Source organism: Notechis scutatus, chromosome 5 (genome assembly GCF_049901735.1).
Source record: "Notechis scutatus isolate UNSWTSFEM ecotype Mainland chromosome 5, rNotScu1.2, whole genome shotgun sequence".
Lineage (NCBI taxonomy): Eukaryota > Metazoa > Chordata > Lepidosauria > Squamata > Elapidae > Notechis > Notechis scutatus.
Genome location: NC_142013.1, coordinates 45768322 through 45784786, shown reverse-complemented (window position 1 = coordinate 45784786; position 16465 = coordinate 45768322). Strand labels below are relative to the sequence as shown.

General features: G+C 36.1%; 1 protein-coding gene across 6 annotated transcripts in view; it reads left to right on the top strand.

Annotated features, from left to right (window-relative positions):
- The window catches only part of SAMSN1 (SAM domain, SH3 domain and nuclear localization signals 1), a 101313-nt gene extending 86193 nt beyond the window's left edge, over positions 1-15120 (top strand). For all 6 annotated transcript variants that reach the window (XM_087966651.1, XM_087966650.1, XM_087966649.1 and 3 more), the window contains 4 exons: positions 3521-3672; positions 5967-6173; positions 6976-7126; positions 14088-15120. In XM_087966651.1, coding sequence (XP_087822777.1) covers positions 3521-3672; positions 5967-6173; positions 6976-7126; positions 14088-14287 — 710 coding nt within the window. In that variant the 3' untranslated portion in view covers positions 14288-15120. The remainder of the gene's footprint in view (positions 1-3520; positions 3673-5966; positions 6174-6975; positions 7127-14087) is intronic.
- Positions 15121-16465: the final 1345 nt, after the last annotated feature.

The window sequence follows — 16465 nt, the reverse complement described above, 5'->3', positions numbered from 1 at the left end:
TGCTATCAAAAGAGGATTTGAGTGGAATACTACAGTGTTTAATTAAATGTGCTGAAGCAACACTCTTCAACTTTGACCAAAAATAGAACCTCTGAAAATAAAACTTTCATTCTGCAGTCCATGTGTCTAAAAGTATATTCAGTAACATATACAGTAAAAATTCATTCCCAAATGCCTGAAGAAGAAATATTCAATGATTGATTGCTTAAATAATATATGTTTTGTTAAGTTTTCGCAGGTACTTACATGTATGGTATTCAGCTTTGTTCGGGTATTTTCCCATGTCATTATAGTTGTGCTTTTAAAGTTGTAGCAACGTTTTGGCAGAATCTCATCTGCCATCATCAGGCTTCTGTATAGTGTTCGTCTGTGAGTCAGACTTTCACAGCTGTTTCTGTTTTAAATTTGGTGCTAGCCTACGCTGTGCCAGAATGGTTTTTTCTTCATCCTGATTGGCTGGGAGTCTTGGTCTGTGTTTATTGGTCTTGGAGTTTGCTGTGTTCTGCTTGATTGGTGTTTCTAATATCTTCTGTCTGTTTTGTAGCTTTTTTTGTATTGATCGGCTGGCAACATTGTGTTTCCTGTACTGGAGGATTTTAGTGCGGCTTCGCTCCGAGTAAACCGATGGCCATCATTTATTAGGAAGCTCGGTTTCATCTGGGTGCCTGGTTGGGGGTGGTGGTGAGCTGGAGGTATCGGGGGAGTGTGTTTGTGCCCAGGTGTTTGGCTGGCTTGTGGTGTGGAGATTTTTTTGTTTGAGAGTGCAGGCTTCCAGATAATTGACAGTCTGGTGGAGTCACCTCTTCTATTCATGCTTTCAGGTCTTTTTTCAATCTCTATGGCTTCTCTGATAATTCTGTAGCTGGGGTTTTCTATAGTGGCTGGGGTTTTCTATAGTGGCTAGGGTTTTGGTGCCATTGGTGCTATAGGCTATATGACCTGTGGCTTCCATGTGTTGGACTAGTGAGGAAGTGTGTTCCAGCTTTTTTACTGCATTTTTGTGTTCATCTAGGTGGGTACTTATTCTTCTATTGGTCTGTCCAATGTATGTGGCAGGGCATGATGCACAGGGGACTTCATATATGCCTTGGTTTTCCAGGTCAGTTTTATCTTTCGGGTTTCTTAGGATGGCTGCTATTTTTCTGTCTATTTTGAAGGCAGTCTTGATGTGATGCCTGTGTAGTATCTTACTGATTTTGTCTGTAGTACCTCTTATGTAGGGCAGGACAGCTGTTCCATAGGTCTGTTCATTTTTTAGGTCTCCATTATGTCTCAGTGTGTTTTTGTGGACCAAGCCAGTGATTTTGCTTTTGTGGAAGCCGTTGGCTGTCAGTACTTTAGTCAGGGTGCATAGTTCAGTCTTTATGTGTGTCTTGTCTGCCAGGCGTTTGGTATGTATGTATAGAAGCACAGAGCTGAAGACACAAGCCTGAAGATGATGAATGAGACTTCATCGAAACGTTGCCTAGATACTTCCAATCTTACGCGGGAGAAAACCCAAATAACCAAAGATCCACATACAAATACCCGCGAGAACCTCAGAAAACATACACACACACACACACACACACACACACACACACAAACATATATATATATATATGGCATTCAGCTTTGTTCGGGTATTACAATTTCCTAACACACCTAAACAGCGCACACCCCAAAATCAAGTTCACCATGGAAACAGAAACAAACAAACAACTACCATTCCTAGATGTACTAATCTACAAAAAAACAGATGGCACACTAGGACACACCATATACCAGAAGAAAATACACACCAACCGCTACCTCAATGCCCAATCCCATCACCACCCAGCACAGATAAACTCCGTGGCTAAAACACTAATTACTAGAACCAAACGCCTGGCAGACAAGACACACATTAAGACTGAACTATGCACCCTGACTAAAATATTGACAGCCAACGGCTTCCACAAAAGCAAAATCACCAACTTGATCCACAAAAACACACTGAGACATAATAGAGACCCAGAAGATGAACAGACCCATGGAACAGCTGTCCTGCCCTACACAAGAGGCACTACAGACAAAATTAGTAAGATACTATACAGACACCACATCAAGACTGCCTTCAAAACAGACAGAAAAATAGCAGCCATCCTCAGAAACCCCAAAGACAAAATTGACCTGGAAAACCAAGGCATATACGAAGTCCCCTGTGCATCATGCCCGGCCACATACATTGGACAGACCAATAGAAGAATAAGCACCCGCCTGGATAAACACAAAAATGCAGTCAAAAAGCTGGAACACACTTCCTCACTAGTCCAACACATGGAAGCCACAGGTCATAGAATCAACTTCAATGGCACCAAAACCCTAGCCACTATAAAAAATCCCAGCCACAGAATCATCAGAGAAGCCATAGAGATTGAAAAAAGACCAGAAAGCATGAACAGAAGAGATAATTCCACCAGGCTGTCAATCATTTGGAAGCCTGCACTCACAAACAAAAAAATATCCACACCACAAGCCAGGCAAACACCTGGGCACAAACAGATCCCCCCTGATACCTCCAGCTCAAACACACCCCAAACAGGCACCCAGATGAAACCCAGCTTCCTAACTAATGATAGCCGTCTATTTACCCGAAGCCAAGCTGCACAAAAGGCCTCCAATAAAGTAACACAATGTTGCCAGCCAATCAAGATACAAAAAGACCCACAAAAAAAACAGACAGAAGATATTAGAAGCAGAACACAGCAAACTCCAAGACCAATAAACACAGACCAAGACTCTCAACCAATCAGGATGAAGAAAAAACCATTCTGGCACAGCAATAGGCTGCCCCAAATTTAAATCTGAAACCACTGTAAAAGTCTAACTCACAGACGAACACTATACAGAAGCCTGATGATGGCAGATGAGATTCTGCTGAAACGTTGCTACAACTTTAAAAGCACCGCTACTATGACGTGGGAAAATACCCGAACAAAGCTATCACTTTTTGCCAGTCAGACTTTGACCATTTAATGACATTTGTGTTTTTGATTTGTAGACTTTGAGGGCCACATTGTTCATCTATTAACACAGCCTCAAAAATAATTAGCCTGAAATATGTGTGAATAGATTATGGGAAATGATCTAGCCAAACTTAAATAGTACTAAGTCTCATAAGTTCAATAGAACTATTCCAATGCTAATTTTAGTAAGTTATACTCACTTTCTTGAAGCATTCAAATTATCTGAATTGGGAAAAAAAGAAACCACAGAATCTCCTATTAATTGTAAAAAAAAACTTACTGGCTTGACAGACAAATATTACACTGGTTATATCACAGTAAACATGTGGCATATAGAGGCAGGAATAGAACTTGCAGACTGTCTCTACAGTAGGCCACTCCCTTACCTTACATCAAAAATAGGCTGAGTCTATCTGTAGTAGATATATTTATGTATAATTCTATGTCTTCAAGATTTTCTATGGAGTAGCTTGATTTCATGTGGTACCCATCTTAGACATTACGCAAAAATTAATCATTTTTATTGCTTCCAGGTGGTGTAACTTGTTGTTCAGATGGAACAAGCAACAGAGACAGTCTAAAGTTTGATGAAGAAATCAGTTATGTTGGACCATTCTGTGGCAGAGCCAGAGTACACACAGACTTCACTCCCAGTCCTTACGATTCAGACTCTCTAAAAATCAAGGCAAGATTTCTTCATTCTATACATATATTAATGACTTTGTGCTTTAAGCATTTATAAATCTATTTCCTGTTGTAGTTTCTTTGCTAGTATCTGTTTTACAGATGATTCCAAAGACACTGCTTACTTCACTTACATCTGTGAAAGCGGCAAAGGGTTTTTCACTTTTCCATACAGCGTTAACAAAAACAAGATGATGCTTGTGTTTTTTTTCCAAGTTTTTAGTTTTATTTTCCGATATATCCGTATCAATGCATGAACAGCGTGGCACCTGGATATCACACATTTTAGTACAAATAAAAATAGTGCTATTAATCATATTTGTTACAGTACTCAAGCTTATGTAGTTCTAGTGTTGATACATTTGTATTAAATTATAGACTTTCATTACTTAATTATTCAATATTTCATTACCTTATTCTAATGCCAATCACAATATTGTTTAAACATACCTAATAATAGCATCATTCAATTTCTAATCTTTCTTATTATTACTTTTATCTTATTGTATAAGAATGTGTATACTAATATTCCCCCCTCTCTCTTATTTCTATCCCTATTCTAACTTTTAATCATGCCACCCTTATATTTAAGAACAAATCCTTTCTATCTGTCATCTCTTGTCCACTTTAAAGCTTTAATTGTTCATTTTTTAACTTGCCTCCCATATTCCTCTCTTGGATCTTTATCCCTATCTGCATCTACATCCTGACTATTCATTTTAAACATTTCTCCCATCTCTGCCCTTTTCCATTGTCTAGCTTTCAAAGTATCTACCCATGCCCCCATCTCCCTTTCAAAAATGTCTTCCTGCATTTCCGGTTCCCTTTTTAAATCTCTTAAAATGTTTTCCCCTTGGTTTATTTCATCAGTCATTATTGTTTTTGTTATTGTTTCCTTCTTGTTATCTTGTTTTGTTTGCTGGTTAATCTCTGAAGATGATGCTTATGTTTGTGTCACCAGCAAAGGTGATTAAGAGTTTCACTCCTGACTAGGAATACAAAGTAATAATTTTAACCTGGGGAAAAGAGACTTCTTCCCGAATTATTTCCCCCCCCTAAACTTATCAGTGATATGAAACTGGCTGAAGGGAAAACTCCCAGGGACTCCAAAAGTGTAATATTTGATGCAAGTGTTTTCAAGTATGGGATAAACTACATGTCTTGGATCAAGTCAAAACCAATATAATGTGCTAACTCAACTACTTTGGACTACATTCAAAACCATTTTTAATTGTACATGGAGATGGCAATTCTCTTTTTCTGCTTAGTTTTCCACCAATCTCTTTTCTCACCTATCTAGGGTTGTACAAATTATTTTGACCTTGAAGCAGCCACTCAGATGTTTCCACCTTGAATCAAAATGTGTATTTTTAAAGTTTTGCTTCTAAGTTGATCCAAAATTTTATAAATCTGAGTTTTTCCAGTGTTTCAACTATTTCAAACACTGGACTGGTGTTTCTGGGATGTCTTTTCCTCCCAAACTAATCTAACCCTGATAACAGCATTATAATTATATTTCTATTGGCTTGATATGAATGGATGATGGAGTAAAATGTTGATAGCAAAGGGGGTAGGAGAAGATTGATATTCATACTTGAATGCCTGCCTGTGTGGTAAGTTACTGCTTAGATTGTTGTTGTTCATTTTTTTTTGCCCTGGGAAAGATAAAGTTGATGTGGGTGAGTATGTTAAATATTATGCACTTTATTTTGCAGGCAGTTAATTCAAATGTTGCACTACTGTGAGTTGTGCATTGTATTACTAATGTTGATGATGGAAAATGCAAAGCTTGTAATAGTGTGTTGGGTTGTTTTTTTAGCTGTGGTCTTTCCACTACATGAAAATTATAGAATCTTGTAGAAATTAAGCTTCCTGGTGCTTTTAAAATGCAGGGTCTATGTTCTTTTCAGTTAATTTATTAATTTCTATTGAATTATGAATTTTGTGATTATCCATGCTTTTGTGCTTTAATTATGTTGAATTTTCAGGATACCTTTTAACATGAAAATATCTATCATCTGTCTGTCTGTCTGTCTCTCTATCATCTATGTATCTATCTATCATCTATCCTCTATCATCCATCTATCATCTATCTGTCCTATTTTTTAACTCCCCATCTCCTTGTTGACTTGGTTGGTTGGTGGCAGATCTACTCAAAAATAGAAAATGTATATTAAGTATTGAGTTGCCTGTTCACTTTCTTTTAAAGCTTAGCCATATTAATCAAAAATCATCTGTCATTTTTTAACATTACTCTTAGTTTTATATTCTGTTTTTGTCTTGGTCTTCTTATAGAAAGGAGATATAATTGATATCATCTGTAAAACCCCAATGGGCATGTGGACTGGACTGCTAAACAACAAGGTCGGAAACTTCAAATTTATTTACGTGGATCTGATTACAGAAGAGGAATCTGCACCCAGAAAAATAAAACCACACAAGAAAAGTAAAATGGCCAAGCCTAATTCTCTTCAGGAATTCTTGGAGCAAATCCATCTCCAGGTTAGCTAAAACTGGAAATATGTGCACTTGAGCTATTCTTCACTTTTAATTTTGTTTTCCAGCTTTAAATTGCTGCTTAGGTCATGGATTGCTTTAGACCAGGGTGTCAAACCTTCCTTCCTCCCTCCCTCCCTTCCTTCCTTCCTTGTTCTCTTTTCTTCTTTTTCCTTCCCTCTTCATTCTCCTTTCTTTCTTCTTCCTTCCCCTCTTTCCTTCTTTTTTCTTCCTTGCTTTCTTCCCATCTACCCATCTTTTTCTTTGTCTTTCCTGTTTTCCTTTCTCCTTTCCTGTCCCTTCTTGGATGTTCAGATGCAAAAAGAGAAACATTTCTTGATGCCTCCTTGCCTTGTGATCAATTGCCATTTTGCTAGTTGATTGTTTTGCTAGCACTCTACTAGCAAAAAACAGAGTTCAGTGGGGGCCTTGTGCAGGTACCCTGAGCTCCATGTTTGGCTGTGACAGCCTCCTGTAGCATTCTGCCAGCAAAAACGGAGCTTGGGAGAGCCATATTCAAATTAGGATGTACTCTTTTAGCAACCATTTGTTCAGTGATTGAAATTATGAGGCACTGAGTTAATGATAATTATGACAAGTTCTCAAACTTATGGCCATTTCCATACCCCTGTGGTAATATTACCAAAATTCATGTACTTGGCACTTGCATTTACGATTGCAGCATGTGTTTCAACTCCCCCACACACACACCTGACCCCCTCATTCCTCTCTGCCCTTTTGACCATTCTGTACTCTGTGAAAATTTACTTCTTTATTACAATTGAAATTTTAAATCTTTCCCCTCTAGGAATATTTATCAACCCTTTTGCTAAATGGCTATCAAACATTAGAAGATTTGAAAGATCTACATGAAAAGCATTTAGTTGAACTCAACATCAAAGATCCAGAAGACAGGATGAGGCTACTTTCAGCTATTGAGAATCTACAGGACTCTGAAAGTATGTGATACATTTCTGTAAAAAAATGGTGAAAGTTGGATGTACTACACAGTTGTGGATGTGCCTCAGAAGGCTTTAATATATTGCATGATCTGTTTATCATTTTTTAAGAGTGAAAGAACCACAAAAATATTGTTAAAATGTGTAGTGTAAATCCTTAAATAATGTAAAGAATATATAAATATCACTGTAAAGATCAAGTCCATTTGTCACTGGCATCAATGACAATTTTCTTATTTTAATTGAGCTATCCTGTGACATGCTTATCTCAAGGATGAAAGATGAATTCTCAATGAACTTCTAGATTGAAAAGTCAGTTTGTCTTGTTGGTGTTTATTTCTAAACTTCCTGGAGCTGAAATATTGATGGCTCTTATTTCATCAGAAGATCGTAGTCTTCAAGCCCCTAGGCAAAATCTTGCACCAGATATATGTATGCTCTTTTGCTGACATTGTACATGTAGCAGAAGACATGTATTCGGATTTAAAAGAATAAAGTCCATAGTGACAAAGTGCCCTTCCAGACTGCTATAGAATAGTAGTTCATCTACTTTATAAATTAGTAATGGAGTCTGCCATATTATAAATAAATGAACAAGGTAATGAAGATGACTAGAAAAGAAAAGTATGTAAAGATGCATAATAGGTTGTTTACTGAATTAATTATAATGAAAGAAAGGCAAGCCAATGTATTCCTGGGGTTAACATTTAGCAGAATAACTAATTCTGCACGACCTTTGCAAAATCGCAGCACTGAAGTCAAATCAAGTGGAAAATTGAGTTGAAATCCTGGACATCTTTGGTGTAACTAAATATTGCATTTGAAATCAACTTGCCAAGGTCAATATTTATAATTCTACCTGCTAAAAATGATTGTTCTAATTAAAATTGATTGTGTGTACTGCTAGGAATCAGAAGCCAAATTTTATAAGAGGACTAGTTATCAGTCAGAAAAAAATAGTGAAAAAAATAGTGAAATACTCAAAATTAAGCTTAGCCTTCCCTTCAATATATAAATGATTGTTTCTATAAAACTGGATAAGACAAGTGTTCTCAAAAATTTGGAGGCTTATGCTTGTTTTGCTTGAAAAAGAATTTGCAATGCTTGATTGACATATGGTCTAATTATGACATGGATTTTCCCTATGTCCAAATGTTTAGACTCTTGGATTTCATTAATTTCACTGCAGAGATAATAAATTCATATAACCAATCATTATTATTATATCCAAAATAAATGACAAAACTAATAGAAATAAATATTTGTATTATTAAAAATACAAGTTCTTCCATAGGAAGTTATATTCATAGGCTTTTAAAACCAATACATTAACATAATGTGGTTCTAAACTAATATATTATATCCACTATTGACCTCACCCCATTCCTAAGAGGTCTGTAAGGGGCGTGCATAAGTGCACAATCGTGCCTACCGTCCCAGTCCCATTGTCCCCATTTATTCATACCTATTTCCTGTATTCTTATTCATGTTTGTATTTATACCTATTATCTTGTAAGCGATTGGCAAATCAAATAAATAAATAAAATAAAAATAACAAAATTAGCATAAATGTGTATCCAGGCTTCAACTGGAATTCATTTTAAAATGTCTAACAGTGAACCCAATCAGGGAAGCATATTTTTGTGTTTCAGTCAAGCAGAGTTTCTGATATCCATGACTATTGCATATGGGCTACTGAAATTCATGTCACTTCACTAATAAGTTTTATTAACTAATTCTGTGTAAAAATCTGTCACCTTTGTAGGAAAAATGGTTTATCTAGGACATTTCTGCATGCTTCATGAAATGCATACTGTCATCATTTTTATATCATTTATAATTGTAAGTTTGCATACTAAACAATGCCAAAATAAGTGAATTACCTTATAGTATATTGCATATATATATATATATATATACCGTGTTTCTCATAAAATAAGGCCGGGTCTTATTTATTTATTTTTTTTGAGTCCTGAAAAAACAGCTAGGACGTCTTTTGGGGGGTGACTTAATTTCCTCCTTTTTGGTGACTTAATTTCCTCCTCCATGCGCACCCCCACCTAGAGCGCCCCATGCGCACTCGCCTCTCCACAAAGCAGATTCTATCGGCTGATGGAAGCTCCCCAAAGGCAGTCACCAGCCGCTTCTATCGGCCGGTAGAAGTGGCCTCGGAGCGAGCGCTCACACGCACTCCCCTCACCATGAAGCATTTTCTGTTGGCCGATTGAAGCTCCCCAAAGGCAGAGTCACCAGCCGCTTCTATCGGCTGGTAGAAGCAGCCTCGGGGCAAGCGCTCACATACACTCCCCTCAGCACGAAGCAGTTTCTATCAGCCAATGGAAGCTCCCCAAAGGCTCTGCTCAATAGTCAGAGATGGGGGGGCCAGAACCGGTCCTTGGATTCCCAGAGTGCACCTGGGGGACCTTGTCTAGGCTGGAAGCTAAGCAGGGTTGGAGCTGGGATGGGGTCCCCAGGAGAGGATTTCCAAGGCTGGAGAGAGAAGTTTAAAAGAGGGGGGACAGGAGAAGAGAACAGCTTCTTTAGCAACCCTCCTGCGATCCAAGTGATTGCAGTGGGAAATCGGGGGCAGGGGGAAATAGGACTAACTGAGGGGATGAAGAAGAGCGGCTGGCTCGGAAAGCAGAAATGCAGCGGGAATCTTGGGGATGTCTGATATTTACTCTGACAACAGCATATGTACAATTGATTGAGTTTGCAGTTGGGAACCTGAGGCATAGCCATGCCTCTCCCCGAAGCAGCTGGTGACTCTGCATTTGTGGACCTTCCATCAGCCAATGGAAGCGGCTGGTGACTCTGCCTTTGGGGAGCTTCCATCGGCTGATAGAAACAACTTTGTGGTGAGGGCAGTGTGCGTGGGCGCTTGTCCCAGGCCGCTTCTACTGGCCAATAGAAACAGCTGGTGACTCTGCCTTTGGGAAGCTTCTATCGGCCGATGTTCTATTGGTAGTAGATCGGGGTATTCTAGCCTAGGCTACCTGCAGGGCACTCCTAGAGGCAAGTTTTCTCCCCCATGCCCTTCCCCCCATTTCTCTTCACCTCGTTTAGTTCTAACAAACGATGTGAGAAATGGCGGGGAAACGCATGGTTTAAATAGGCCTAAATTTGGGGGGCAGGGCTTCATTTCACCTCATCATGTCTAGAAATCATGCTGGGCCTTCCTATTGGTGAAGGGTGTATTGTTGGAGAAACACAGTATCACATCTGCAATCACAACAAGATTATATCATAGACCTATTTAGATAAGATAATCTGTAAGGGAGCCTGAGTTTCTAGAGCTTCATTGGAGTCAGGAAAGACTGCAACAATTATACTTATATATAATTATAAACTAGGAAATTATACATTTAAGGGAAAAAAAATAAGCATCAAGAGTAAACCAAGGGTAAAAAAATGCATATCATGAATATTTATAATAAAGGTCTGTCAGAATGTATGTATCAGCTTTATATTTCTTCAATATCTCCATCCTAATCCTATAGACTAAAGTAGTATAGAATATACATGTCAAAATGATGCATATCATAGGCTCTGCTAGAGCTATCTTATACAACTCTGACCAAAAGCCATTTATCTTTTATGAAACTATTTTACTTTAAGGAAATTACATGACTTCTACAAGTTGATAAGACAGTATGTTCTGCTGATTCAGCAACAATTAGTAGTGATTTTTAAAAAAAGAAAGAAAACCGATTTCTGTATCCTGCGCCTTTAATATTTTACAGATTAAAACTGACATTTGTCATTTGTGGTAAAATGCTTTAAATCAAAGTACACATTCAGTTAGGAAACCCTACAAAAAGATTAATGTGTCACCTCTTTGAGAAATGCAGTTTTGCAATAAAAAGGTCCACACTGTAGCCTGAGAGCACAATTGATTCACAGAGAATTGGATCATATTGGCCAACTGGTTGTTACCTCTCTCTTGACAGTGATTCCCAGTGACAGTGATAGTCACTTCTCTCAGCCCAATCCACCAACAAGCTCTGTCACAAGCAGCTAAAAAATAGAACTCTTTGTCACATCATACATTGATAGTTTTCTTATAAGAACAAAAGTAAGCATGTTAGGAAACAAGCAGATGGTATAACCACCATGCAGGACAAGCCTTGGAAACAATAATAGTCTCAGATCAGGGGTTCAAACTCGCATCGTCACAGTGTTGTCACATGACATATCCCGACTTTTCCACCCCATTCGCTAAACAAGGCATGGCCAGTGTGTGTGACGCATCCAGCCCATGGGTTGTGAGTTTGACAGCCCTGCTCTAGATAGTACCATTATACTTTGCTCTGAATAATATTGCGTATCCCTAGCTTTTCTTTCTTTTTTTGGAGGGGGGGGGGGTTTCCTCTATTTAGTAGAGAAATTCCTTTCACAAATGATAAAGATACTTTTGGAATAACTATTTAGGCATAAACTTGAATTGCATGCTATACTGCTTTTTTATACTACTTTTTAAACATTTAGCTAAGTTAAACTTTAAAATTATTGGTGAGCTTCACTTTCTAGGATTCTTGATCAGAGGTTCTCCCTGCAATGTTTCAAAATAACCAAGGTATATCTGATACATCGATCTTCAAATCAGTCTAAATCTTGCCCTTCAGACTTTACCACAAGATGGTTCTTCCAAAGGGGTATACGCTAGCCTCCTACCTCTTCGCCATCATTGTTCTGGTATCTTTTTGGGTCTTCACTCTAGTTGCCCACTGCTGTTCTACTACTACAAAATATGGGGACAGCCTGCAGAGGCCTCGAACCATCTGTTCCATCAATCAATTAATCAATCACTGTCCTGCCTTATTATTTTTACAAATAACTCAAGGCAGAGAACATATGCAACACACCTTTCGCCACCACACACCTAGTTTCCCCACAACAACAAATCCATGAAGTTAGTTGGGCTGAGAAAGAGTCACTGCCAAAGGGTCACCCAGCTGGCTTTCATGGCTAAGACGAGACTTAAACTCAGTCTCCTGATTTCTAGCCCAGTGCTTTAACTACAAGACCAAATTATTTCTCTACAAAGAATCCTACAGGTCTTGACCCATCTTATCCTGGAGAAATCCCTGGCAAAAACATCATCCTTTCTGTCTATCCATTATTTAGGAATCCCAATATTGTACATATATTGATATGTATGTACTTGGTTGTTTAGTTAATATGCCAAAGCTTCACTGGTTATTTTCCCCAAACTCTTGTTTATTACACATTGGAGAATTGTTTTTGCATCACAAGTTATATTAATATAAATAACCAAATAAAATCTTGGTTAAAAAATTGGCCAGTTGGTATCTACTTATGAACATGTAACCTATTATTTTTCGCTGATTCTTTTTTTTAAAAAAAAACACCTTCATTTTTTATTCATGAATTAAAAATGCAATACATTCATTATTTAGATAATTTTTAAATAATCATATTGCAAACTTATTTTAATATTTAAATTAAATTATTACTATTTAACTTTACTTTATTGATTAACCCTTGGGCCACATCAAAGTGCTGAGTTCCAGACACAAATTATTACTAAAATCTGATAAAAACAATTTCAAATGGAAATGGATAAAATACAATTTAAAATGAAATTGGAATAAAATATAATAGTATAATATAGAGATAAATAAAATATGATAAAATTATATTTTGGTATCACCCCTACAATCTACTAAATAATTACTATTTAATAATGTAATAATGGCTGCATTAATATTTATAAAATAATACAAACTAGGTACATTTAATAAATATGCTTCATAAATAATAATAAATTAAGAATATTTAAATATATATTTTTATTTATTATATATTTACAATAAATCCTTTTGGATCAAGATAGTTAAGATGGTTTGATCTGTATAATTAACAGATTTAAGATCTGTTTAAAGATTTTTTAATGCGTATATTTTACTGAGTTGTACAGTTTCCTGAGTTGTTCAATCCAAGCCACAGAATTTACATATTATTGCTCTATGGCTATGGACCTCTAAAAAAATTGTCTTGTTACCAAGGCACCGAGAAAAGAAAGCCTTTCTTTCCTTGCATGTGTTTTTGCACAGTTAACTTTGGATGTTTATGAATTTTTTCTTTTATTTAGAAATGATCAATACATTGTTTAAATATGCAACACTAAGGAATTGCTTGTGTACAACTGCTTTGGTTTTCCTCAATCTGGTATCCACTATTTGTTTTGATTACAGTTTATATCAGCTTCTATCAGTATGAACCAGTGGTGGGATTCAAAAAATTTTTACTATGAGTTCTGTGGGCGTGGCTTGGTGGGCGTAAAATCTCCAGTCAGAGGTGGTATTTGCTGGTTCTCTGAACTACTCAAAATTTCCGCTACTGGTTCTCCAGAACTGGTCAGAACCTACTGAATATCACCTCTGGTATCAACAATCATGATTAATGGTCAAAGATAACCCAAAGATTGGGTCAGCCTTGTGAAGTAGTCCCCAGAAACACACCCTATGACCTGCTTATTAATACATTAACAAAATCTTGTAAATCTGAAAGTACATCTCACTCCTATCCCCTTTACATCCAAAGAAACTAGAGAAGTTTGGTCTGCCCATGTATTTGCTTCAGGATAAGGTACTTCTTATCCAATGATTTCCCTGGCTGTGTCTCTTTTCCATTTCTAAAGATCATTCCCACATACCATTACAATTTGTAAAAGAAGACATTCTGACAGAATATATGACTTTGAAAAAGTGCCCCTAAACCAAGCTTAATTTTAAACTTTGTGAATCAAGTTGGCTTGAAAAATCAATGTTATCAATATGTTTCATGGCTGACATCAGTTCCTCTCTATTCTAACTGTGATTCAATAAGAAACTTTCATTTCACTAGTGGAAGAAGTTTGTATGCTACTTTGTGCTTTTCTCAGGTCTTGTTGAAATAATTTTAATCTCTGGCTGACTGGTTGTTTTTTATTTTTTAGATGAGCAAGACCAGGAAACAGAACCAATGCCACAGATGTTAAACCCTCACCTCAGCCCTAACAAACTACAATTAAATGACTGTCCAAGAGATTCTGGTTGCTTTATCTCACCCGAAATATCAGACAATAGTAAAGAAGATCTGGAGGCAGAAAATCTGTCTGACATCATCCAGAAAATTTCCATCTCTGAATCAGATTGAAACTTGTTTACATTTCCAGCAAATTATTAATATTTATTTGGGAGTTTCAAGAAATGCACTGAAATGACTTGTTTGTACAAGTATACAATAATCATAGCATACATAAGTAATTTTGAGACTGTATTTCATTTTATCTTTCTATCAAATTTTGCAAACTAATAATATAAATGTCCTATATTATTATTTGCAAGTTTCTTAAAATATACTAATTGGATTTTATACAGAATTCATATAAGAAATTATATTTCTACAATATGAGTAACATTATTTTATAATTCTGTTTACCTAAAAAAATTAATATTTAAATTTAAATATTGTAAAAATGTATATAATTACAAATTTGAAAAAACTATATAGCTATACTTTTAATCTAATGCTATATTTCTATACAGTACTTTTTCCTAATACAATTAAAGTATATCGAGCTAATTTTTTCAAATAAATATTGTATGCCTATTTTAATTAATCCACTGTGAAGAATGATGTATAATCAGTTAAAACCGTTTATATTGCTTTAAGGTAAATGACTATATATCTATATAAATTACATTATTTATGACATTTAATTCTGGATCCTGATACTTTGACTATATGTTTATTTTTTCCCATCTATTTCATTATTTTATTCACAGTGTAGATTAATTATTAATAGAAAGTAATTTTCTTTTCTCAAGATCTTTTTCAATGTGTGTGATATACAAATAGACATTTAGGAATATATATTTATTACCAGGCATTTTTTTGTAAAAAAGTTTGTATTATTGTCTATTTCTCAGTAATGTCACACCAGCTTTATTTTATAATGATATATAAATATTATCTGGCAAAATAAATTGAGTAGGTGTCATGAAGTCAGTGTCAACACTTTAGTGACCATATCGTAACTTGTCTAAAATGATCTGAATGCATCCGTCTGCTCAACATTTCCCAACCTGCTGCTGCTGTAACTATGTCCATCCATCTGATACTGGACATCCTCTTTCCTTTAATCTTTCCCAGTGATATTGATTTCTGGACCATTGCATAACGTGTCTAAAGTATGACAAAGTGAGCCTAGCTATTTGTACTTTAATTGAGAACAGAATATTGCTTTGTTTGTTGTTCCATATGCTTTTTCTTGATAATGTGTGGTATTTTCAAGAGTTTTCACAACACCATAGTTCAGTTCAGAATAAAATAATGTCACTGAATTGTAATGTAAAGATTTTTCTGGAGAGGCTATAAAATAGCCTAGATTTTTCAGCTGAGAAGTCAATTTAAGTTCTGTAATCGTACAACTTTAAAAAGCAGGTCATCTAATTTGGTTAATGCATTTGCATAAAGTTCTTTGAGTCTAATTTGTCTCAATTTTTTTCAGAAATGAATTATATTAATACAGCTAAGGAGATCAAATCAAACAGAACTGATATGACTAATCCTATTGACTTGGTTGCATTCTTCAAATAAACATAAATTATAAGTAGCTCTGCAAATAATATATTGTGATATTTGTCCAGAAGGAAGGGTAGTACAGGATGATAAAGCATAGAAATAAGGCTCTAGCAATTTTAGAAAGCGGATTTCAAATTGGTTTTGAAATGAACAATAAAGCATACTTTTCAGCATTGTTAAATGAAAGTCAGGTGGGGAAGAAAGAAAGTTGTTTTTTGCTGTCTGTTCACTTTCTGACCTTATTTGTTGAAGTGGGTTTATCCAAAAGCATGTTCTGTTTAACTTCAGTTCTGTTAAAAATCCATGGTTTAGGTCAGAAGTGGTATTCAGCAGGTTTTGACCAGTTCTGGAGAACCGGTAGTGGAAATTTCGAGTAGTTCAGAGAACCGGCAAATACCACCTCTGACTGGAGATTTTACGATATCCTTTCCCTGCCACGCATACCAAGCCACACCCACAGAACCGGTAGTAAAAAAAATTCAGTCCCACCACTGGTTTAGGTGTAGGATGATCTCACTAACTTATGTCTTTATTTTAGTTTGCATAAATTGCTGCAGTATTTTGGAGAAAGGGGAAAGGCTATAAAGCTTCTGTTTAAAAGTTTAGGGAATGTGATTTGAAATAACATTTCTGCCTGAGAATTGTTACTAATCAACTTAAAAATATTGAGATGATAGACAAAGTGTGACCTATTGTTTTTAAAAGCAGAATAAAAGGAAGCTGTTCTTGTTTTCATAAGAAGTTTCT